The sequence below is a fragment of the Miniopterus natalensis genome, chromosome 3, assembly GCF_054644295.1.
Source record: "Miniopterus natalensis isolate mMinNat1 chromosome 3, mMinNat1.hap1, whole genome shotgun sequence".
Lineage (NCBI taxonomy): Eukaryota > Metazoa > Chordata > Mammalia > Chiroptera > Miniopteridae > Miniopterus > Miniopterus natalensis.
In genome coordinates, this window is record NC_142083.1 from 95,310,931 (window position 1) to 95,336,870 (window position 25,940).

Sequence of the window (25,940 nt, forward strand, 5' to 3'; positions counted from 1 at the left end):
TTTGACTTTTTTGTTTGACCAAATGGGTGTTCATTCAAAGTTACCAAAGTTTAATATTCCTTAAATGTGAAAAGGAAACTGAAAAACCAACAGTTCAGCACTTAGCCTATAATTTGAATTTCAGTTCGGTGGCTGTTAGGTGACGATGTTGGTGGTTTTATTTTTCAAGTGCCAGAATAACAGTGTCATTTAAAAAATAAGTTTTTGATATTAAGCAAAGAAGGTGATGTTGCATATCATTTCTTCTGTGTCAGATACAGTCTAAACAAGGAGATGTAAACAGACAGGGCTCAGGGACAGACTGTCTACATCCTGAAGATGTCCCTGTCCTTCCTTTAAGTCTTTGGACATGATGGGTTCCTGAGAGCCTTCATAGCTGTGCCTCTGCTCTCTTTGGGCCAGAACATGTTAGTGGCCTCCAAGGCTGCCATCAAGCTACATTGGGTGGGTCAGAAATACTGTGTGTGGTGTTGGACAGTGACTAACCCCCTGGGTGGTGTTCCCTCTCTGTGATGCCAGAATGATTAACATCTATCTGCTTCCTGAGCCGGGTGGGTAAGTTATATGGCCTAGTTACTGTTCACTGCTGTGACTTCGATGGCTGGAATAGGAGGAGTACTGACCATGGTTGGCATTGTTTTATTGTTTGTGGCCTCAGGTGCTGCTCTTGCCAAGGCCCCAGGGGATTTGACCCTCCTCTGTGGGCCTGCCTTCCAGCCCCACTTCCTGGCCCCACCCTTCCCCACATAGCCTGTGTGACAGGTGTCAAGATACCAACATGCCTGGTCCTGCGGTCTTGTTCAAGTGCCTTTTCCTGAGTATGTGCATGACATGAAACGTGGCTTCCAGAAGGTTCTGTTCATCAGGCAATGGGTGTCCACAGGGGTTCTGTCAGCTTAGAAACAATCTGATCTCTCTTTTTACACTGAGGACACTGAAGTCCAAAGGACAGGGTGACTTGTCCTAGGTCCTGGCAGTCAGTGCAGGCTGTCATTCACCAGTACAGCAAGTACTCAACTACTGTCAGCAGCAACTCTAATCAGAAGTGAGGCTAGGGCTGGGTTTGGGGGTAGGCTGTGACTGGGGCCCAATGCACATCACTGAGCATTCAGCATGAAAACTCCAGCCTCCTACAGACATGGGGCCTTCAGAGACCCTTGGTCCTTTCCCACTTTCAGCATGACGTGTAGAGGCCTGACAGATGTGGCTGTTCAGGGCAGTCTTGGAAGAGGTGGTGTCAGAACACAAGGCCGAGGATAGCAGTGAGGGGTCAGGAAAGCTGATGTGTAGATAGATCAGTGGAACAGCGTAGACTCCAAAAATAAATGTGTGTCTGAGGGAGGTTCAGATCTAATGCAGAGAAAGATTCAGTATTTAGTGATAACAACTGGCTCTCCATTTTGATGCAAGAAAGTGAGGTAGATTTTACATATGCATTTCAGGTAAAGATCTAAATTTCAAAAAACTATTGAAGCATTTGAAGATAAACAGAATATATTTACAATCTTGGGATGAAGGGCTACATATGTAAGATAGGGGAAAAAATCTATAAAGGAAGAGTTTGCTAAATCTGATTTCATAGAAGTAAAGCACTTTTGTATGACCACAATCAACATAAACAAGGTTTAAAAAAAAGTGACTTTAGCCTTGGCTGGGTGGCTCAGTTGATAGGAGTGTCGTCCCATCCTATACACCAAAAGGTTGCAGGTGCAGGTTTGATCCCCAGTCAGGGCACATACGGGAGGCAACTGATCGATGTTTCTCTCTTACACGGATGTTTCTCTCCCTCCCTCCCTCCTTCCCTGTCCCCTCTCTAAAATCAAACATATCCTCAGGTGAGGATTTAAAAAATAAAAAGTGACTTTAGAGGGAAATTTTTTTTTTTAATATGTTTAATTTTTTTTAAACAGAGGAAGGGAGAGGGATAGAGAGATAGAAACATCAATGAGAAACATCAATTGGCTGCCTCCTGCATGCCCCCTATTGGGGATAGAGCCCACAACTGGGGCATGTGCCCTGACTGGAAAGTGAACTGGTAACCTCTTGGTTCATGGGTTGACACTCAACCACTGAGCCACACTGATGGAGTGAGAAAATTTATTTTGTATATATAGCCAGAGGTTAATAGTAAGAATATTTAAAGACTGATATAAATCACTAAGAAACTCATAAACAGCACAGTAGAAAATGGGCAAAAAGCCCGGCCGGGCATGGCTCAGCAGTTAGCATCGACCTAGGATCCAGGCAATCGGGGTTCAGTTTCTGGTCAGGGCACATGCCCGAGTTGCAGGCTCGATCCCCAGTTGGGGGCTTGCAGGAGGCGGCCAATCAGTGACTCTCGTCATTGATGTTTCTTTCTTTTTTTTTTTAAATGAACATGTAGTTTTTCCTCACATCCAGGTTGTTCTTTGCCAAGATGGCCCCATTTTTTTTTTTTTTTAACATATCTTTATTGATTCCAGAGAGAGGAAAGGAAAGGGAGAGAGAGAGAGAGATAGAAACATCAATGATGAGAGAGTCATTGATTGAGCCCACAACCCGGGCATGTGCCCTGACCGGGAATCGAACCCTGATCACCTGGATCCCAGGTCGATGCTCAACCGCTGAGCCATGCCTGGCCGGGCTCGTCATTGATGTTTCTGTCTATCTATCTACCTCTCCTTTCCTCTCTCTGAAATCAATAAAGATATATTTTTAAAAAAAGAAAATGAGCAAAAGATATAAATAGGTAACTTACAGAATGAATTTAAATGACACACAAAACTGCCAGCCTGTTAATCCAGGAAGTGAAAACTAAAATATAGTGGCATTTTCTGGCTAATCACATGACAAGTGGAGATGAATCCCACCCAGGGAGTGACTGCTCCTGGTAGGAAGTGACTAGAGGGCAGCATGAAGCCTCTGTTAAACCCACACATACCTTCTCTCGCCATCCACTACATTCCATCCTGTGACAGTTCTCAGACTTGTGCACAGGAGTCTCCCCTAAAAGTGTGGCTTTCAAGAGGTAGTGGGCATCAGGGTTGATGCTGCTGCTACAACACCCGGGAAGTTGGGTGTACTTTGCAGCAAATAAGTCTGCTCTTTAGAAGAAGGAAGAGCAGAACAGCTGTGTCATGTTGCCAGTTATGTGCATAAAAACGCAAACCCAAATAATAATCTGTGTGTTCACTTACACATCTCCTAAATGCAGAGGAAAGATCTGGAAGATGCCTGGGGCTTAACAGATCCCACTGGGGGGGTGGGAGGCAGGATGAAGATGCCAGCCCTTTCTACTCTCTTTTTTTTTCTTTTTTTTAGAATATATCTTTATTGATTTCAGAGAGAGGGAGAGAGAGAGAGAGAAACATCAATGATGAGAGAGTCATTGATCGGCTGCAGCCCTCAACTCGGATACGTACCCTGACCGGGAATCGAACCCCAATCTCCTGGATCCTAGGTCGATGCTCAACTGCTGAGCCATGCCCAGCCAGGCCTACTCTCTTTCTTGAATTGTTTGCATTTGTAGTTCATATATAGGGATATCCATATGGTTCTGAAAACATGACTTAATGCTCGAAGATGTTATTGGACTGCTTCTGACGTGCCTTCTTTGTTTGCAGATACGGATCCTGGCGGGAGCCTGTCAACCCCTATTATGTCAACTCTGGCTATGCCCTCGCTCCAGCCACCAGCACCAATGACAGTGAGCAGCAGAGCCTCTCCAGCGACGCGGACAGCCTGTCCCTCACTGACAGCAGTGTGTAAGTCCCCCCTGCCTGGGTGAGTGCAGCCCTCGTGGAGTACAGTAGCCTGTGCCAGTCCCAACTGGAGCTTTGTCATCATGGAAAATGATTCACCCTTCTCCCAACTTGGTGTTAGTACATCTGATGTACAGACAGACCAGCTGCGTTGCAGGAAGTGTTGTTAAAAATCCTAACATAGCCCAGCCGGTGTGGCTCAGTTGAGCATTGTCCCATGCACCGGAAGGTCACTGGTTAGATTCCCGGTCAGGGCACATGCTCGGGTTGCGAGTTTGATTCCCTGTTGGGGGGAATGTGGGAGGCAGCCAATTGATGTTTGTTTCTCTCCCTCTCCTTTCCTCTCTGAAATCAATATAAACATACTTTTTAAAAAATCGTAACATAAACGGGAATTCAGTTTTGCGTTAGTTACTTCTCTCTGAGGCCGAGGCTGCAGGAACCTTTGAAAGAGGAGAAACAGTGGGGTCACATTGAAACAAATTCCAGAGCTGCTTGTGCTAGAGCTCTTTGGTTCTAATTTTCACTTTGGTTTGTATAGTGTGGGAGTTCACTTTAAAGGTTGGCACTGGTTAGTAGCCAAGCAGAGGGTGGCTGCCTGCCCAGGTAGATGTGACCCTGGTGCCATCCCTGGAAGGCTGCACTGCTATGCAGGTGCATTTCTTTTTTTTAAATGTATCTTTATTGATTTCAGAGAGAGGAAAAGGAAAGGGAGAGAGAGAGAGATACAAACATCAATGATGAGAGAGTCATTGATTGGCTGCCTCCTGCACGCCCCCGACTGGGGATCAAGCCCACAACCTGGGCATGTGCCTTGACCGAGAATCGAACCCTGATTGCCTGGATCCTAGGTCGATTCTCAACCGCTGAGCCATGCCCGGCCAGGCATGCAGGTGCATTTCTTGTCAACACTCTTCTGCACTTGTCGGTTTTTTAAATTTAGAAATTGTCATACAGGTGAGCAGTCTCTGTTATTTTACCATGGGGGGACCGGGAGATGGGAGCAAGAGAAGAAGTTGGTGCAGCTGGTTATCTGCTGGCCCAGTGCCTGGATGTTTCAGAGACTGCAACCAGGGCGGGGTTTTGCATGTCCAAGAGGTCTCAATGACCACATAGAGCCACATTGCGCCTCCGTGTCTCAGTAGTGGCAGCAGATCTTTCATCATCCTCGCAAGGGAAGCCCTCCCTTTGTGGGAAAGTGCTTGTTTTCAGACACTACCTCCTTCAAGTTGGCAGGTTGCTTGTTGGGACTCAAGTACACATTAGAAGCTTGATGGTGTCAAATGGTGTCTTACTAGATTAGGGCATTGCCCTTCCCACCCCCTGAGGTCATTTAGGGTCTTGACCTTGCTGCCGGTGATATCAGACTTTCCCAACTTTTGGTCCTTTTGCCATTTGCCAACTGACCAGCACTGATAGGAGGGAAAGATCTGCTCAGGGTTGGGACCTAGGGATGGAGGCAGACTCCTGGGCACCCTCCAGCCTCAGGGCCAGGAAGCCTTTGGCCGTCACAGTGAGCATGTGTGAGCCCACTGACTGCAGGGTTCTTTCCCCACAAGTCTGAGACCTCATAGCATCATGATCAGGACTCCCAGCTGGGCTGGGGCAGCAAGCTGTCAGCTGGTCACATGGAGACTTCTCCCCCGTCCAGCCTGTTTCTTCATGTGAAAAGTTTGAGGAGTCAGATTTAAATAAGAAAGAAAATAAGGGCTACTAAGCCCATGTTCTTGTAGTTGAACACATACTTTAAAATTGTGTCCCACTTATTGTGTCATTTTTATAGTTTACACCTTCCATTTGTCCACCTTTTTTTTTTTTTTTTTTGGTTTATCCTCACCCAAGGATATTTTTTCCATTGATTTAGAGTGGAAGGGAGGAAGGGGGTGTGGAAAGAGAAACATCGATGTGAGAGAGACACATGGATTGCTTGCTTCCCATATGTGCCCCAGCTGGGGCCAGGAATAAAGCCGAAATCCAGGCATACACCCTTGATTGGGAATCAAACCCTTCACCCTTCAGTGCCACTGAGCCACATTGGCCAGGGCACCTGTCTTTTTTTTTTTTTTAATCTCATCTGTAAACATTCTTGAATATTTTGTTGATCCTCAAAATCAATCAGTAGTAGTTGAAATTCAATAAATATTTGTTAAATGAATGTTTGTTTAAATTTAAATTGTAGTTTTCAATTACAGTTTATATTCAATATTATTTTGAATTAGTTTCAGACGTACCGCACAGTGGTTAGACAATCATATACTTTACAAACTGTTCCCCCTGATATTTCCATACCCACCTAGCACCATACATAGTTATTACAATATTATTCACTATATTTCCTGTGCTGTACTTTACATCCCCATGACTGTTTTATAACTACCAAGGTCTTAATTTCTTCATTTTGTTCACCCAGTCCCCCAGCCCCCTCTGGCAACAGTCTGTTCTCTTTATCTATGAGTCTATTTCTGTTTTGTTTGCCAGTTTATTTTGTCCTTTAGATTCCACATATAAGTGAAATCATATGGTATTTGTCTTTCTCTGACTTATTTCAGTTAGCATAATATCCCCTAGGTCCATCCATGCTGTCACAAATCGTCAGATTTTATTTTTTTATGGCTGAGTAATATTTCATCATATATATATATATATATATATATATATATATATATATACCACAACTTTTTCCCCCCACTTGTCTATTTATGGGCACTTGGGTTGCTCACCTGTCGTGTCTATTGTAAATAACACTGCTATGAACATAAGGGCACGTGTATTCTTTTGAATTAATGTTTTGGGTTTCTTTGGATATATACCCAAAACCGGAATTGCTAGGTCATAAAGGCAGTTCTATTTTAAATTTTTTGAGGACCCTCCATACTGTTTTCCATAGTAGCTGCATGAGGGCTCCCTTCTCCCCCATCCTCGCCAACACTTGTTATTTGTTGATTTATTGATGGTAGCCATTCTGACAGGTGTGAGGTGATAGCTCACAGTGCTTTTAATGTGCATTTCTGATGGTTAGTGATGTTGGGTATCTTTTCATATGTCTATTGGCCATTATATGTCCTCTTTGGAGAAGTATCTGTTTAGGTCCTCTGCCCATCATTTGCCTGTGTCTTTAAGGAGTCTTCTGATACCTTTAGTGTACAGGACAGGTTATCATAAGCTATTTCTGAACCAGACTTGGCCAGTTCCCCGTCACTGCAAGTCTTGTGCTCTTGTCCCGTTGGTGATCACGTGATGCCATCGCTAGATGGGCCTGTCCCTCGGGCTGAGCTTCTGTGTGTGGTGTTTCTCGCGGACCATTCCATCCTCCTTTATTTTGAATCGTTAGGTAAAGTGTTGACGGGTTTTTAGCAACTTCCTACTTGAAATTACTGGGGTTTCAGACAGCACTTTCCATGAACATAAAGTATCACGTAAAATGGTTTCATCCAGCTGTAGCCCTGCAGGTGCCCAAAGTGGCTGGAAACACAAGACGGACAGCGTTTGCAGCATCTGGTTTTCCCCTTCCCCAATACTCTTACTAAAATGACAGTTAATCTCCCTACGCAATTTTCACTTTTCTGGAACAGTATCTTAATTCTCTTTAAGAAATACGTTTGCCAAAGGGAAGACCTAACAATTTAAAAATATTTCCCCCCTGATATTCTATTCATCTTGGTTTATACTGAAAGTCAGAAATGTAGGAAGAGTCAAGAATTTGGAATGTAAAATTATGACATATAAATCTGTATTAGAGGCAAAACACAGGATCATGTGTTTTATCTAAATTGTTGTCAGGGCAACTGCACTCAGCATTTCAATCACATGACAAAAATGACGGACCACCTTCGTCGTAGTTCATAGACTTAGGACATAGTGTCTGCGGACAGTGCCTAATCCATAGAGGAGTGTGGAATTTTTAAGTGCCCCATTAAAGTATATGCGAAACAAACAAGTTGGTTGCTCAGGACACCTAAACAGAACCCTAAGGGCATGTAAAGACATTTTAAATGTATTCAGCTTACTTATTTCTTGACACCTGTCCTCTTGAGTTCCTCTGCCCCCACTGGATTGCTGAGCCAACTGTACTGTATAGTACCCATCTGGTACCCTGATAACCAGGGATACCAAGGCAGTGATAGGGAGAGACCATCACAGCATCTCTCTGCCCTGCTCTGAACCAAAGTTCACCTTTTCCACCTGACTAGGGCTCTGAGGAGATTGTTGCAGCCTTACCTGCACATGAAGCTGCTGACAGGGGTGTGGCTACCTGGGACAGGGGCCAGGACACACCAAGTGTCGTGTGCTGGGCACCAAGGGGCAAGGTGGCAACTTCGCTAGGCCATCCAGCAATTAAAGTGGGGTTAAAATTGTCCTGGGTATACATGTTTGCATCCGCCATACAGTAAGAGCAGAGCTGCACTGGCAGTGTGGCCTCCCCAGTGGGCGGTGCTTGGGAAGTAGTCCATGGGGTCAGGATCCCACATAGACATTCACTGCACCTTGGAGATCAGGGAGGCCCACTTGGAGCTCTTTCAATGGGGAGGAAAGGGGAACCCAGAGAAGCCACACTAGTCATCCTGCTTTGGCAGGCATCTTCTCGTGCACTGGCTCCTGGTAGCTGCTCTGACCCCCAGAGGAGCTTTTAAACAGTAGGGAGAATACTGGAGAATTTTTAGGGATTGCATGTGTGTAATCAACTATGTGTTAAATCTGGCATCTATCTTGAGTAAGTGCACTTAATTATCTTAAAGACAGTATATAATTTGATTTCTATTTTTATTGTAATCTTCAGAAATTAAATCTTCATAGCTAGAACTTGTGTCAAGAAAACTAATTTGAGCACCCCTCAAAGAGAGCACACTACTTGACCAATTTACCCTGGAATAAAGTAGAAGAATGAAACCTTGGAAATCTCTTTCATCATGATCTAGATTGTTTTGGCTGCCCATTTTGCAGCCCTCAAATGTTTCCTGTCTGTGTAGAGCATCCCTCCCAGGTAGGCACACCATGTCCCACCTGGGCAATAAAGCAGGGGTCAGCAAATGTTTTCTGTAAAGAACCAGTAGCAGATATTTTAGACTTTGTGGCCACATGCTGTCTCTGTCACATATTCTCCCCCACTTTGAAAATGTAAAAACCTTTCTTAATCATGAGGGCTTAGAAAAATAGGCCACACGGGCCCTGCCCATGGTAAAGCCAGCGCACCTATGCTTTGTGGAACTGTTCTGTGTGTACTCACACCAGGCTCTCTTTCTCCTGGCAGAGATGGAATCCCACCATACAGGATCCGCAAGCAGCACCGCAGGGAGATGCAGGAGAGCGTCCAGGTCAACGGGCGAGTGCCTCTACCTCACATTCCTGTAAGTTCTGCTGCACAGCCCTCATCCTCCCTGTCTCTAAGTTTGGGGCTCACCAGTCCTCTCAGACCCATGCCCATCTGTTTTCTCCATTCTGACTGGGCTGCTGTGGCCATGGCCAGTGGAAAAGGTGCCTGTTTAACTTTCTGTGAGCTCGGCTCACATCCAGGTACAGCTCATGGTCAACACTTGTTCATGCCCTGCAGACTGGAGGGATGGCTTGTGGGGCCCAGCCCACACGGTCAGTTCAGAAGAGAAGTGGTCACCCTTACACAGTGTCCACCATGCAGTCTTTTCTCATAGTGTCAAATGAGGTGCTTCTCCTTGAGGTGGGAGAGTAGCTCTAAGCTCCCTCGAAAGCTCAATGCCCAGGCCTGGCCCTTGCACAGCCACCTGACTGTGGCTCTGTCGGAAGGCCTGGTGGCGCCTCTTGATGCCCCCATCCCAAATTATTGTGAGCTCTGCCTCGTTCAAGATGAGAAGAGGCACGAGCCTTTTGAACGGTGGGAGTTAGCACATGGGCGTCCTGACTTCAAAGCTCCCTCAGCTTCACCTCTTCCATTAAAAGAGAAAGGCGATAACAGTTCTCCTGCTTGTGGGGGTCACAGAGCCAGCTTGGATGGCCAGCACCGCCTGTCGTTACCTGCAGAGAGTGCTTTTGTTGATGATTGGTGTGATGAGCTTTTCTTATTCCGACACAATGACTTTGAACAAGAAAAACTTTTAGGGGAAGATAAGAAAAGCTTGTAGTAGAGAGTCCAACCCATTGGTGCCCACAGTGTCTGAAGGCGACTCAGGCCACTCATTTGCAGTTTCTGTGCAGGGAAAGTGGTTGTTTCTTGGGATCACAGCATACATCCACCCTTAATCGGGATTCCTTGATTAGAGTCTCTGCAGATACTTTTAATTTCCAAATAAGAAAAGCGATTGTTTGTGGTTGAGAGGAAAGGATGTTGGTTTGTCCTTCTGAGAAAATGATGATGAAGCACCTTGTCGCCTCCCAGCTAACCTTTGACACAGATTTGGCCTACCCTAGGCACTGATGGCGTCTGCTTAGGGAAAAGTGGAGGACGCTGTGCATGCAGTGTGTACATGTGTGTGTGCAGGTGCACATGTGTGTGTGTGCTACAGGTGACTTGGGGGGCATCCAGCCTCACTCGTGTTGTCTAGAGCAGTCTGGGCCTGAGCCAGGGCCGTGACTTCACGTCTTCACCTTGCCCTGCGGTGATGTGAGTGTCTTCTCATCTCTGCTGAGTGATTGTTTAAATTCAAGACCAGGGCTGAGTGGGGGGTGCAGAGGAGACTGGGCATCTTATGTTCCAGAAATTAAGGGAGTGAGGGCACACAGGAGCCGCTTGGAGGGGCTCCTGCCGGCCAAGGCCTAGATAACCAGAGTATCAGAGTTAGTGGCAGTGAAGTCAGAATCCATGCATCCATGCTGACATGATGAATGAATTGAGAGTTTGATGAGGAATAGGATATTTACATCGTCCCAAATAACCCTTCACAAAATATTTACTCTCAGTGGGAAAAAGTAACTTTTGAGGAGGACCTGCCAGGCCCTCCTGAGTCAGGGGTCAGATGCTGTCATCAGTGTTGGGACAGATGGACACTGCCCCTGTGAGGAGAGTTAGAAGGGCCCAGTGCCCCCAATGCCTCCTGCCAGGGCTGTCTCAAGGACACAGACCAAGTTGCCATATTGCACAAGATCTGGCCTCTTTTGTCCCACTCCCTCCATGGTCTCCGCCCTGCCCAGTGCCCTGGGGCTCGCCACCCACGCCTACCTTCTTTTCCACACTCCTCCCAGGACCGTCTAGAAGTTCTGGACACCACCCTAACTGGCCCTTCTTCTTGGGCCTGGTCTCCTCAGCTCCAGCACAGCCTCGCCTGGTGTTGGGCACTGCCAGGCCTTCCACACCAACTTTTCCTGCCCCTGAAGCATTGGCCTGTGTCTGTGTCCTGGCTTTCCCTCAGTCCCTTACCCTCTCCAGGCCCCTCAAAGGTTTTCATGGCCACCTCTGAATGCATCATGGTCAGCATCAGCCTCACACATGGACGTTTGTCTTTGAACCCTTCACATAATTTTCTTATCTAATCTGAAAAGTTTCTGTGGTATTAGGTATTGTCTTTACTCCTGTTTTGCAGATGAGAAACAGGCAGATTCGAGATCCTTGCCCAGAGCCCACCAACAAGAGGCTGGTAGAGGCTCCACCTTCACTCAGGCTCCCACCCTCACCCTGAGTCCTTCCTCTTTGCCTTGTTCCATGTCTGAAGGCCAGGGTTCTAAATAGCCACTGTCCACCTACAGAGGTCAGAGAGAAGTCCTTTGTGCCACCCTGTCCCCAGGCCACCTCTTTATTCTACATGTCCTCCTGCCTCACCTGAGGCCCCTCCAGAACCTCCCTCTCCTCAGTCCTCCCTCACTTATACCTTTGTGGCTTAGATTTTTAAAACATGTTTTGCTATGAAGGACATTGGGACAGCAGGTGAAATTGGAATAAGATCTGCTAATTAGGTAACAATATTATATCGGGGTTCTTTTTTTTAATTTTTATAATTGTCCTGTTGTAGGTATAAGAATCCCCTTGATGCATATATGCACAACCCAAGGACACGGACAGTGGTGGGGAGGGGGACTGGGGAGGGAGATGGGATGGGGTGGAATGGGTCATTGGGGAGATAAAGGGACATTTGTAATATTTTAAACAACAACAAAAAAAATTATAAATAAATAAAGAATGCCCTGGATTGTTGTTAAATACACTCTGAAGTATTTAGGAGTAAACAGGCATCATATGTGCAGTTTGTTCTTCAGTGGCTCAGAGAAGTGTGTGTGTCTGTGTGTGAGAGAGAATGACAATGTGAGAGATATGTCAGCAGTCGGGGAATCTGGGACAGGAGTTCTTTTGCTATTCTTGCAACTGTTTTAAATTTGAAGTTACTTCAAAATAAAGCTACCTCCCAGAAAAGGTATATAGTGTAACACTATAAAATACATTGCAGAATTATATTCCTTGAAAAGGAAAGTCCTTCATAGTCCTACCTTTTTCCCCTGATTTTTTCCTGTACCCTGAATTTTATGTCCCCCAACCCTGCAACAGCCTCATCCACACACATCTAAGCACCAGAGGCTGCTGCCCTCTTGTGTGCAAGGAAGGCATTGCAGGAAGCAGATGAGTCCAGCCTGTGTGCTGGGTCTCCCGCCTCTCCCTCCTCTATGGTCTTTACAGCTCTACCTGCGCAGGCCCCAGGCCTCACTGGGTCGCAGCCTGGCCAATCATATTAGAAGCTCTTTTTGGGGTCAGTCTGGGAGGTCCTCTGTGCAGGGCACACTCAGAGGCCCCTGCCGACCACTACCCTGATGACCTGACCCCAGGAGACCCAAGTTCTGCCCTGCTCAGTGTCTCTGATTCTTTGGCCTTGGGAATTGGTGTTCCATTCTCACTCCTGGATCAGGGCTGGGTGAAGGAGAGATTTAGTCTGACGAGGAAAGGGGGCAGTGAAGAGGTTGATCCCCAGGTGAAAGGGAGAAAAAGTAAACACTTTAAAATTCAGATTTAACATTTTCTCCCACCCAAAAAGTGCTTGAATGCCACCTTGGCATAGAGAACAGTAGTGCATAGCAGACTAATCAGCGGTGTCTCCTTGCAGCGTACTTACCGAATACCAAAGGAAATTCGTGTGGAGCCCCAGAAGTTCGCTGCAGAGCTCATCCACCGCCTGGAGGCTGTTCAGCGGACTCGGGAGGCAGAGGAGAAGCTAGAGGAGCGACTGAAGCGTGTGCGAATGGTGAGTGGGACTCAGTCAGGGAGACCACGCACATCGTGGTTTCTAAGTCATTTTATTACAGCTTTAGACCCTAAGGGGCCCTTTCCAGTTTTCCCCAGAGCTCTCTTCTCCCTACTTGACTACACACTGGCTCCTGACATGCTTCGATCTGTCTTGGTGGATGGCCAAGGCAAGCTTTCCTATGACATCTGTCCTTTCTAAAGCCCTACATCCCTTGTTCCCAGCCTGGGCTGTCTCCCCAGGAAGAGGTCCCTATGGCAGGGCCCTGAGCCTGGGCCTGGGGAGCGACCAGCAAATGTCAGAGCAGTGGCCTTGGGTGCTGGGGTTGGGGTTTTTGTTCTACATACTTGTGGGAAGACAGTTAAGAGGGAAGCCAAGACAACTCTCAGCTGTCATCCCCAAAGTAGGCACCACACAGAGGCAACACCAGTTCAGCTCAGAGAGATTTGGTACAAGACATTTCCAAAGTGCAGACTCAGCAGCCTCTCCTTTCACCCCAGGCCCAACTCCCTTCCTGCTGTCCTCCCCTTGGTGCCCCAGACTCACTCCCCCTTACCGAAGGCCCTCCAAGCCAGGCACCTTGACCCCATGCGTGAACACACCCCCACGTCCCCTACACTCCACATGCCCCCTTGGCATGTGGAGCTGAAATTTCCCTTGAGTCCTGGTGGATGGAGGCTTCTCACAAGCACCACTGGGTCCTGGGCCACATGCATCTGTGCAGAGCAGAGCATGCATGTGGCAGGAAGGGCCAGTAGCTCCCACTTGTCTCCTTAGAGCACAGAATGGCTTTAGGCTTTAGGTTTGGATGTAGGCTTCTGTTTTTCTTGTCTTCTGACCTGTAGCTCACTTGATGAAACATTGAATGCTGAGAATTTTGTAATATTTGTAATTCATTTGCTTAAATACCTTTCTACCCATAACTGCTGAAGAGTTGGCTTTTGTTGCCACGGGTGTCATTCTCCAAGAGGGGTGTCAGTGCTGAGACATCAGTAACAAGGGTGCCCCTGGAGTGAGGCCTTCCCTGTACCCCTTGCACTCCCTAGCTTGTTGAACTGATTCACTGAACCCAGTCTCTCCTGAATGCCATGAGCCTCCATGTTGCTGGTAGATAGGCCTTTGCTTTTCTCTTAGCAGGTAGGAATTACCTGCTGGAGGTAAATGGTCACCACCAAGTAAGTGGTTGTCTTCCATTCTTTTCTCAATATTTTATGCCCAGTACCTGAAACTCTCAAACATGTGGTGTTTTTGTGTGTTTTTTCAATATATCTTTATTGATTTCAGATAGAGGAAAGGAGAGGGAGAGAGAGATAGAAACATCAATGATGAGAGAGTCATTGATCGGCTGCAGCCTGCAACCTGGGCATGTGCCCTGACCGGGAATCGAACTCCGATCTCCTGGATCCTAGGTCGACGCTCAACCGCTGAGCCACGCCCCGCCGGGCCATGTGATATTTCTTGAAGGAATTGTTTCTCTACAGGATCACCTAATGTTCCTATTTAAAATGAGCCCTCCTCAGACCCCATCAGAACCCCTCGGGAGGGGCTTGCTCTCTCACTTTACAGGTCCCCAGATGAGTTCTGTGCACTTGAAGTCTGGAGACACTGCCATAAGGGTAGATTGGGGCATGGCACATGGTCATACCTGACGATCTCCTTTCCTGCCCACCCTGGCACTGCACATAGGGAGTCCTGCTGGCTGCACCTTGCAGCTATGATCCTGGGTTCCAGAACTCTGGTTACATGACATCCAGCTTCCAACCAAAGGGCATAATGGCATGGCTCCCCCCATCTTTCCCTCACATCAAGACAGTAGGTAGATTTCAAATAGCAAATCAGAACTTGAGATTCATGGCAGGTACCAGGAAGGCAGACCTGAGAGTAAGATAGCCAGACGGGTGATTTCTAGGAAGAAATTTGCATGGAAGTATTTTTAAGCGCTTGTGCACACATACACCAGTATATATTTCTTACCAGCATTCATTCTTTCTCTCTTGGTAACCCAGCAGAGCAGGAGCTAGCTATCCTCCCCACAGTTCCGATGATTCAGTGGTCTGTCCAAGGTTACTCAACAGGGCACCCACCATGCTGGGTTCTAGTGAAGGCAAGGGTGAGACTTCTTTGACCTATTCAGAGAGAATAGAAGGGAGAGAGAAACATTGATGTGAGAAAGACACATCAATTGGTTACCTACTGCATGAGCCCTTACTGGGGCCAGGGATCCAGCCTACAATAGAGGTACTTGCCCTTGACCAGGAATTGAACCTGAGACCCTTGGTCCGAAGACCTGTGCTCCAACCACTGAACCAAACCAGCCGGGGCTAGTTTCAATAACCTTTTCTGAACAAATATAGGGAACAGAGTCGCCATGAAATAGGGAATATTTTAGCAGGAGCTAAATCCCGGTTTACATGTTGTGACAAAGCTGATGTCTTCATTTGTTTAGCACAGCATTTCCATGAGCGTCCCCGGTTTACATGTTGTGACAAAGCTGATGTCTTCATTTGTTTAGCACAGCATTTCCATTGGCGTCAGCTCTCTGTGTGTGAGTGTTCTCCTGAGCGCGTCACAGTTAACAGCCCTTAAAACAAATTTGCTTATTAAATAATGTGTGTAATGTTTCTTAAAAGAAGTCTAAGAAAGGACAGATTCACCACCCTTTTGCTATAGAATTGAGCTGTTGCAATTACCCTGTCAAGTTTTTAGTCTTGGTTCTGTGGCTGTGAGTGCTTGTGGTCCTTAGCAGGTCAACATTTTGGGTGAGACATTGTGAAGACAGCTGTGGCTGTGGGTATTCTTGTGTTTTTCTGATGTCTGACTCCGACGTTTTTTTCCCTGTGCTGTCCCTGGCAGGTCCAAGGCAGCTGTATCTGGAACCACCACCAGCTCTCAGGAGCTGGACCCAGCTGCCAGTACCCAATGGTGTTCTTTGACAGAAATGTTCAAATGAACAGCCCTTTGTATTTCTCCATTATCAGTTTAGGAACTGATTGGCAGGCACATGGCCTCAAGCTCAGGTGAGCTTGCCACATGCAGTGGCCTACAATGGCCTTCAGACATGGGTGCACAGACTAGGCCATGTGCTCAGGCCCGAAGCTGCTCCCACAGGTGTCCCTTAGTCCTCCAGTGTGGCACACTGCCCAGCAGCTGGCAGTGCAGTCTCTCTTATCGTGTGCAATTTTGTAGTCTAAATAAATCATGCTATAAATAATAGTCCCTTTTTTTAAAGGAATAGCTACAGACTTTTAAAATAGCTTACTATTATTATAAAATTTTGAAAATAAAAGCAAAGAAGGAAATGAAAACTATTAGCTGAACACTTAAGTAAATCCGTAACATTTCAAAACTAAAATTGAAGTCTTATGTGTGCAGAACTATTAAGAAAAGCTGAATCTCAGTTGAAGGTTTGCACCCCCTCACCTCTCGGATTTAGAGGTTTCTCTTGCTTGCTGCTGCTTTAGGGGATAAATGGCTTTGATACTTTCAGTGCCCTTGGAAGACCCCCCACCCCAATGAGAAGACTCCTGGTTCCTTAGCCCTGCAAAGCAAAGGGGTTGGGATGGGGACACTGGGTGGGGTGTGGGAGGCCAGGTGTCCAAATCTTGCCCTTTGTCCTCCTCAGTGCCGTTCCTACCCTGAGCATGACATTTAGGTACTTTTGAATTAGTGTGAAATTCTGTGGTAAACTTTTTGAGATGTTTTTATATTAAAGTACAGATTTAGCTTAGTCTCCCTTTCTTTTCAATTATTACTAAGTTTACTGAACATTATTCTGGTTCAGACAATTTAATAAGATGAGAAAATAAATATGAGATGTATCTTTTGGAATTAAAATGATAAAATGTTTATGTTTACAAATATGGTTATGTTAACTCTTAGAGAATTGAATAAAATTTGTCTAGATTATTTTTAATTTTTTTTTTATGGTGGAACTTTTTTCTTTTTTTAAAAAAAATATATATTGATTTCAGAGAGAGGAAGGGAGAGGGAGAGAGAGATAGAAACATCAATTATGAGAGAGTCATTGATTGGCTGCCTCCTGCAAACCCCCGACTGGGGATCAAGCCTGCAACCCGGGCATGTGCCCTGACCAGGAGTCGAACCACAATGCCTTGGATCCTAGGTTGATGCTCAACCACTGAGCCACACCCGGCCGGACTCATTTTTAATTTCTTAAATTCTTACTTTTTATTAATCTTTACCCGAGGATATTTTTTCCATTGATTTTTAGAGAGAGTAGGAGGAAAGGAGGGAGGGGGAGAGAGACAGAGAGAGAAGCATCGATGTGAGAGAGACATCGATTGGTTGCCTCCCGCATGCACCCTGACCAGGGCCAGGGATCAGACCTGCAACCCAGGTACGTGTCCTTGACTGGGAATCCAACCCATGACCCTTTGGCTCACAGGCCAACACTTTAACCACCGAGCCACACCCATTAAGGCAACATTCAATTAGTTTAAGGTGAGAATTTATCAAGAAACACATAGCAAGATAAAAAATGAGCTCTATACAAGGGTCATGTTCCCTTTGAAAATATAAGGAAAATATGGCAATATAAATTGAGGAATAGGAAAATTTAACCTAAAGAAAACAAAAATTTTTATTGGGAAGCATAAAAAAAATAATAAACCAGGGAGGAGGTTACGCTCTGGGCTGGTCTTCTGTTCCCTGAATCACTGGTGTGTGGCAGTTGATTGCATACCCTTGCACACTTGTGGTTGAAGGCAAGGCAGACACAGCTCCCTGTCCTGCAGCATAACCTCCTGAGAGCCTCGCCGAGCTTGCGCGGGAATCATTAGGGACAGAAAAGTCTCTTGGAAGTCTGGTACCTCCCCTGCCCTTGCCTCATCCTGGGCTCAGGTCTCCTGACCCCCAGGACATGGCACGAATAGGTTTTGTGGGATTGTTATTTGTTGTTTGTTTCCCCAAGTGTGTGATTTCCTTGGTGCAACAAATGCCAAGAGGTGACCTGCAGCCTTTTCCCTACAGGAGGAAGAAGGTGAGGATGGTGATGTGTCCTCTGCTCCCCCAGGAGCCAGTCATAAGCTGCCTTTGACCTCGGCCTGGCACAACTTTCCACCCCGCTACGCGGATGTGGGCTGCACAGGGCTGCGGGATGCGCATGAGGAGAACCCTGAGAGCATCCTGGATGAGCATGTGCAGCGCGTCATGAGGACTCCGGGCTGCCAGTCGCCCGGGCCTGGCCACCGCTCCCCTGACAGCGTACACATGCCCAAGATGTCAGGGGTGCTGGTGGGCGCAACCCTGGGGCACAGTAAGCACGTGCCCAAATTGGGGCCAAAGCTAGAGGCAGCTGGTCTGCACCTCCACAGGCATAGCCACCACCACAGTCACCATGGTGTGGCCAGGCCCAAGGAGCAGGCCGAGGCTGAGGCTGCCCGCCGGGTTCAGAGCAGCTTTGCCTGGGGCCCGGAGCTGCATAGCCACACAGCCAAGACCCGAAGCCATTTAGAGAGCGTGGGAACCACCCCCAATGCCAACGACAGCCTAGCCTACAGGTGAGTGTCTAAGGTGGTCCAAGCCATGCTTTGAGATTGGGGCTTTGGATCCTTTGTTCCTGGGCTTTTGTCCATGAGGGGCACACATGTCTTCCCAGGGAGGAAGGCATCGCAGTGAGAGGTGGTGCCTTCTGTGGATTCTGTTCTGGTTTTCTAGGCTAGAATTCCTCTTTAAAAACCTTTAAAGCAAGGTCAACTTCAGAGACTGCAAGCATGTCATGGCCAAGAGCTCAGGTGCCAGGTATAGGCACCAGGCTTCTTCCTGGGGTGCTCATCCAGCCAGGCTCTAGCTGTGAAATGTGGTTGGATAAAGATCCATTTTAGAGGGAGGTTTCTGGGTGAGGAAGAATGGCCAGGCCCTGGGTGTCTCCATCAGGCAGGTGACCTGAGCTGGGAGGACAGGACAGGTGCTACAGCTGATTTTTGGCTCCAGCCCTCCCAGCCGATGCTGTCTTCCTTCACTTCTTGCCATGGAATCGCCTGAAACAAATCCCAGTCACCCCACAGAGCTTGGGCAGAGCCTGCTAGAACACAACACTTTGTCAAGGCCTCCACATTCAGGGAGCCATACCGGGTGTGGAGCAGAGGTGGCCAGCCATCCAGTGATGGGCCAGGTTTTGCTTTTGCAGTGGGAAGGCCGGCACGACCTCCAAAAGAAATGCCAAGAAGGCTGAGTCAGGGAAGAGTGCCAGTGCCGAGGTGCCAGGCCCTTCGGAGGATGCAGAGAAGAACCAGAAGATCATGCAGTGGATCATTGAGGGGGAGAAGGAGATCAGCAGGCACAGAAAGGCCGGCCACGGGTAAGCAGCACCTCGTGTCCTGTGGTGTGGGCACAGGTGTGCAGAGCCAGCTGACGAACCTCTAAAGCTGCTTTGCTAGTGTCCTGTGTGGTGTGGTCCCACCCACTGTCTTACTGCAAACCATGTACAGTGGAAGCAATAATTCAAAGGGATCAGGTTCAACCCGTCACTGCATGAGCTTGTTAATGCCTGCCCTGTGTGGGCCTGTGATGGGGTGGGGTCCCAGATGCAGCTTCAGTGTCCTGGGCAGGCGTTCCCACTGGTAAGGTCAGTCTAAAATCACAATGCCTGTGTTTCTCTCGCTGTTGTCCCACCACTGAGGAGTGGGTCTGCTGTCACACAGCTGCTTTCAAAAGTAATGCCTCCACATGAGAATGACCTAAGGCACTGGGGCAGTGAGACAGGTACCTGACCCCTACTCCAGATGGAGCTTCGGGAGAAGCCTTCTGGTCGTCCCCTCAGTGGTGGGAGGGAGACAGTTCTTGTTTAGTCTGCATCCCTCTGGGCTCTGGATTGCCCCACAGGGCCAGAGGCTTCTCTAGGCATATCTAGGCAGATATGCCCTCACTGGCCTATGTGGGTTAGTCTATCCTAAGGTGGACAGGACTGGCTTAGATGGGCCTGGGCCTGGGCCAGAGGTGGGTGACACCCAGGGGCCATGGACCTGGGACTGGTGGCATCTGTCTGTTGGTGGACAGGCTGTCCCTCCTTCCTCAGTCTCGGATTTCCTTGACCCTCAGCATTCTTTGGCCATGGTTGGGGAGGACTGAATGTCTGTGTGCGGCAGGTGAGCTGACCTTAGGACTGAGCCCCCCACCAGTGTCCAGACCCCTTTGCAGCCACAAAGTCTGTCCTAGCAAGGGAGCCTCTCCAGGGTGGGGTCATTTCTCAGCTTCTCTGCATTTCTCTCTTGTGGGTTTTCACAAGGAATGGGTCTGTCTTGGCCATTCCTTTCACCTCACTTGGAGGGTTTCTGTGGCTGAAGAGGCATCTATAGAAATAGCCTCCCAGGTTCCAGAGGCTCCTGCCGTCAGATGGGCTATTTTAAATGATGGCCTTGTCTGTCCCCACCAGGCCCTCTCTGGCCTCCCTGGAGTTCCAGAGACAATTGGGCCTCTGCCTTTGTTGTTCTTACATAAGGCAGGTGGGCTGGGTGGCGTGGATGGCAGGGAAATGAAAGGATGGAGGGACAGGGAGTGAGGGGTGGGGAGATAAAGGTGTTGGGAATTGGGGGCTATAGGGGAGTGGGGAGGGGGAAATGGGGACTGAGGTCTCCCTAGGGCCAATCTTGTGTGGTTTTTTAGGAGGAGAAGCCCACCTCCCCCAGGGTTCCTTTCCTTGGGCAGTTCTGGTGTCATGAGAGCACTGGGCCAACCTACTTCCAAGGGGGCTCTCTTGGGTTCCCTCATCTTTGCTCCTTGTACTGAGACCCTCCCATTCCAGCTGTGTCTGTGAGAGGCTGATGTTTTCACTTGAATCCCTTCAAGTGGTTGAGTGATGGTGTGTTGCACAGGTGTAAAGCACATTTTCCACGTTGAACAGCAAAGAGAAAGGCATGATACCACATCGAGGGGGAAAATTACGTTTAAATTTTGCCAAGTGTGTTAAGTATTTTTAATGGGGGAGGAAATAGATCAGTATTTTGAGTGGCTATTTCTAAGTTATGGGTTATTTATGTTTTTTCTTTGAATTTCCTACATATTTCAGGTTTTTCACAGACTATTAATTACCAAAATACTTTTTAAACTTTTTTTTTAAAAAGTCTTTGTATAGGATATGATTTATATTTCAGTAAAGCTATTTAAAATGAGTTACAAAACAAGAAGCATGCAAGAAAGGAATGTTTGTGTCATGTAGTATAGGAGGAAATTGCTTCACCTGGCTTCTGATGGCCAGGGTCACAAGTGCCTTCCTGCCCCAGGCGTCCAGGGATCAGTGCTGAGCATGGTCTTTGCTACTGGCTCTTGCCCAGCTCCAGATGCCCCTGCCTGTGGCCCAGGGTTTCAGGTTCTACCATATCTGTTCTCTTGCTCCCAAAGGTCTTCTGGGGCGAAGAAGCAGCAGATTCATGAGAGCTCCAGGCCTTTGTCCATTGAGCGTCCTGGGGCTGTGCACCCTTGGGTCAGCGCTCAGCTCCGGAACTCTGTCCAGCCCTCTCATCTCTTCATTCAAGACCCCACAATGCCACCCAACCCAGCCCCCAACCCTCTCACCCAGCTGGAGGAGGCCCGTAGGCGTCTGGAGGAGGAAGAGAAGAGAGCCAGCAAGCTGCCCTCGAAGCAGAGGTACAGGGCCATCGGGGAAAGCAGGGCTAGCACCTGCAAGGGCCCCTGCAGGTGCCGTGGCTATGCTTTGGAGTGGAGCTCCCTGAGGTCTGAGGTCCATACATAGAGCTACACAGGGTGCCTACCAGCAGTACTGGATTTTTCCTTCCAATTTCTTCCACATGGCCCTGCTGAGTGACCAAGGGCTGGGAGGGAAGATGGTCATTACACTGTCATGGAGAGGAGAGGATGTCTTTCTCCTGATCATGCCTGCTCTGCTTTCTGAGTATGTACTCACCCTTGCTCTTTCGGAGGGCATGGGGTCCCCTTAGTGGCATGGAACTGCTGGAGGTTGCATAGTTAGGTCACTGCTGGCTGCTGTGCATGCTGAGCTCAAAGGTGTTGAGGCGGGGGGGCGGGCACAGTGGTTCTGGCTGCCTCCATTCAGGAGCCTTAACCAGTGCCATTTGCAGGTAGGACAGTAAACAGTGCTGAAATATGTGCAGGTGTAAAGCTCTTCTGGAGAGACCCCATAACCCACAGCCTCTCCTCACTGTGCCCTCTTTGGCTTTTCAGGGGCAGAGTGACTCAACCTGCTGCCTCCATGGCCTTAAGCCAAGCTGTGTTCTCTCCTCCAGAAGAGCAGGGGGACCACCCCCTTGTGGGTGGCAGATCTCTCTGGGCAGGCGTATGGCTTCCCTGACCCTTTCACCTGGGCCTTGAGGTCACTTTTCGCAGGCATGCTGGTTCATTGCAATCCCCAGGCAATAAGGGTTTCTGAGGGCCTGGAATCTAGTTGTCAGAGGGCCTGACATCACGGCCACTGTCTCCTGAGAAATTGCTGGTTCCCATTGCTCACTCTTCAGTCATCTGGTTCCCCATTCTGCCTCCAGGGCCTCCCTGTGTGGGGGGCTGTGCTGCTCTGGGGAAGCTCGTGTCAGGTGTGACCTCTCCCCAGCGTCCATCTTATCAGGCACAGGTGGAAGCCTGAAGGTGTCCCCCAGGGTGTTGAAGGTGACCATGTTTTTTACAGCCAACTATCTCACGATGTGACCTTATTCAGTCAACATAGAGCCAGTTGGCTATGTGCAGGACACCTGTGATCTGGAGGCAGACGGGGCAACAGAGAGTGGACTGGGAAGAGACTGCGGTGTGAGGGCTGGAACTCGTCCCAGGGGCTTCCTGGGATGTTATTTTTGCTGCAATATCCAGGGGGCAGGGCTCATGTCCCCTCTTCCCACCAGCACCTAGCTAGCCCCTCACAACAGTGTGGTCTGTCTATGGCTGGTGGAGCCATTCTGTGATTTGTGTTTTGGGGGGTGAGCGCCTGTGGGGTTTCAGCCAGTGGCTCTGGCGTCTCCATTTGTCGTTGGTCCAGGGCATGCGGGCCTTTTGTAAATGGCCACAGAGCAGGGGTCTGGAGGTGGCAGTGGGGCTTTGTCCTCTCTGAGCTCCTCGCGGGGTGACCCCCACCCAGGACAGTCAGAGCAGAGATTACTGTTAGGGTTGCACAATGCATGCCCAGGGTGGATGGCTACTTGGAGAGGAGCTGCTGGGCAGTGAGCCCCAGAACAGAACTCTGACTGCTTCGGACAGAGCAGTGACCATGCTTCAGGACCCAGGCCCACATCAGAGCGCCAAGTGGGAAGAGCTGCGCCCTCAGAGAAGAGGCCAGGAGCAGGTCTTCTCAGTGTGGATGAAGTGACAGGATCTTAGCACCTCAGATGAGGGGCTCCCCAAATTATGTTCCAGGGAGCCCGAAGGCTCTGACCACAAATGAGGAATGTGGGAAATCTGAATGATGAAGGCAGCATCTGTTTCTTGACTGATCCTGACAGCTTCACCACCCAAGAAGGGGTTTGCCCGTCTCACACAGTGGGAGCCTTGCGTCGTGGTGATGGAACCTCTTGGGGAGCACATGCTCCGCCTGCTGTCTGTCACGTTGTGGTCACCGCGGAGAGTGGAGGCGGCCCTGCCCCAGGCCTGTGCGGCTCACTGACGCGGTTGTTCCCTAGGTATGTGCAGGAGGTCATCCAGCGGGGGCGCTCTTGCGTCAGGCCGGCGTGCACGCCCGTGCTGAGCGTGGTGCCAGCGGTGTCCGACACGGAGCTCTCCGAGACAGAGTACGTGCGTCCCCTGCGGGTCTTCTCGTACTGCTCGCCCAGCCTGTGCTGTGGGCCAGGGGATTTGGAGCAGCAGCTGTTCCGAGGGCGGGGAGCCCGGGCACTGCACTGGAAGAGCTGGTGCTGCAAGCTGTTCACAGACCTTTCCTTCCTGTCTCTGTCAAAGGAGACGCTGACCATCCACATGGTGACAAATAACCAATAGGTTAGAAGAGGAGGTCCACTCTGCCTCCTCCACTCTGACCATACGTCATCCCCGCCTGCCTTTACTTTCCTGATACTCCCAGCCAAGACTCGGGACTTGAGAGGGTCAGGGCTGCAGCCATGGTTTCTTTGACACACTGCCAACTGAAAGCATCAGCACCTGTAGTGCGTGTTCGTCAAGATGCTGTGTGCACAGCGATCCTAGGTTTGTTCTCATGTGGGATGCATCCGCTCCCCAGGTACGCATGGAGTGGAGTAGGGTGGGCATTAAGGAGCTGCGGCCACATGCAGACAGTGCTGGCTGCCCCATTCCTGCTCTTCTGCTCAAGACAGAGCAGAAGGGGGTCCCCCACTAAGCCCTCACCAGGCTTACACCAGACAGTGCTAGCCAGCTCAGAGTGTCCCCACCAGGTCGCTCCTCAGGAGTGGCCTCTGGAGGAGCAGGAACCTTTTTCCCTTCTGTAGAGAACAAATCCACACAGGACCCCGAGGTGGGCTCCCAGAACAGGCAGGATTTGAAGTTTCAGGAAAGGAAAAGGAAAGCAGGGAAGGAAAGCAGGCGTATGGAGCGTGGCTCGACTGATGGACAGCCACACAGATTAAGTGACTGAACGGTGTGCCCAGGAGCACCAGGGAGGGGAGTGTCCCCAGGGAGATAAGAGCCCACTGTGAGCTCAGGTGGCCTTCCTGACTTGACACTGGTGCAGGAGGTTTCCTACCACGCCCAGCTGACATGAGCCAAGGTTGGGCCCACTTGTACCTGAGTAGCTCCAGTGCAGTCACAAGGACGAGGGATGCTGGGGGACAGAGGGAGTGCTGCCTGTCCCAGCACCCATCAGGGTGAGGGCCCTACTCCACCCTGAGCAGGAGATGGTGCTGACCTCACACCCCTCCCTGGAAGTGTGTCTGGCCACTGCCTCCCATCTTTGGACAAGCTCTCTGCTGTGGGGCAGGTCTGTTTCAAGATCCATCACAATTTTCTTTGTCCAATCTCTGGCCTTCAGATGTTTTTGAAGTTTGGGGGCAATAGGCTTTACCCATGGTACAAGCTGTGTAGTCCAGCCTAGAGGCAGGGGCTACATTGGTTCTGGTGGCCTGGCCACCGTAAGCAGGTAGAAGGACCCACCATGGGTTCCAGCCCTGAGAAGCCTGCTGGCCCACTTTAATGTGGTATGTGTTGGGGGTGCTGCCCATTAGCCAGCTCAGACCTGGGTGGAGGAGGGCGGCAAGTGAGCTCAGACACTGTGGAGACCTGGGGCAGGCAGGGACGTTAGAGAGGAGCAGGCTCTGTATTCTCTCTCTATGAGTGGGGTTGGCGCAGGATTGGAACCCTGGGTTGAGATACTGTTTGGGGCAAGGTCCCCAGGGGCCTGTATGCAGCTGTATGGGCGGGGTGGACAATGGTGCCTGTGGATGCATGGCGTTTCTGAGTGTGTTGCAGCTCACCCCTGCAGGCCTTGCCCCGTCGTTTACTAGGGAACCTGAGGCCTGCAGCCTGCTAGGGGGTGCCCTGTGGGACTCTGAGCCCAGCAGTAACCACTGTGTCTCTGCCTCCAGGACTAAATCGCAGAGGAAGGCGGGTGGTGGGAACTCTCAGTTGTGTGACAGCATCGTTGTGGCCTACTACTTCTGTGGAGAACCCATCCCCTACCGAACTCTGGTGAGGGGCCGTACTGTCACCCTGGGCCAGTTCAAGGAGCTGCTGACCAAGAAAGGCAACTACAGGTGAGTTAAGGGCTGGGGCCTGTGGTAAATAGGTACCCTGCCCAGGTGATAGGGGGCACCCTGTTCCCTGTTCCCTGTACCTTGTACCCTGTTCCCACCCTGTCCTTATCTAGTCCTCGTTTCCCCCTTAACTGCTTAACCTACCCTGAGCTGCTGTTGGGAGCGCTTCGATGAGTGAGGTGTTGGTGGCCTCAGGCTCCCAGTCCCAACTCCCAGCCTTAGGTGACTGAGGCCTCCAGGCCAACCGAGGGCTCTGGACAATCCTTGCCTTAAAGGTGGGGAAACAGGCCCAAACACAATGGTCTGTCTCTCCCCATGCCAGGCTGACCTGGGTCGGCCTCGTCTCTAGCCTTCTGACTCAACCCATTTTTACTAGACAAAGAAGCTAGGGTCCCCCTTCCTAGATCCAGGGCTCCCCTTCTCAGGGTCTGCCA

General features: G+C 49.3%; 1 protein-coding gene across 2 annotated transcripts in view; it reads left to right on the top strand.

Annotated features, from left to right (window-relative positions):
• The window catches only part of AXIN1 (axin 1), a 71,377-nt gene that overhangs the window by 43,987 nt on the left and 1,450 nt on the right, over window positions 1-25,940 (top strand). The window contains exons 3-10 of one of the 2 annotated variants that reach the window (XM_016216220.2): window positions 3,603-3,743; window positions 8,989-9,085; window positions 12,734-12,871; window positions 17,861-18,390; window positions 19,020-19,190; window positions 21,230-21,475; window positions 23,470-23,577; window positions 25,339-25,506. In XM_016216220.2, the coding sequence (XP_016071706.2) occupies window positions 3,603-3,743; window positions 8,989-9,085; window positions 12,734-12,871; window positions 17,861-18,390; window positions 19,020-19,190; window positions 21,230-21,475; window positions 23,470-23,577; window positions 25,339-25,506 (1,599 nt within the window). The remainder of the gene's footprint in view (window positions 1-3,602; window positions 3,744-8,988; window positions 9,086-12,733; window positions 12,872-17,860; window positions 18,391-19,019; window positions 19,191-21,229; window positions 21,476-23,469; window positions 23,578-25,338; window positions 25,507-25,940) is intronic. The other variant, XM_016216221.2, reaches the window with a different exon arrangement.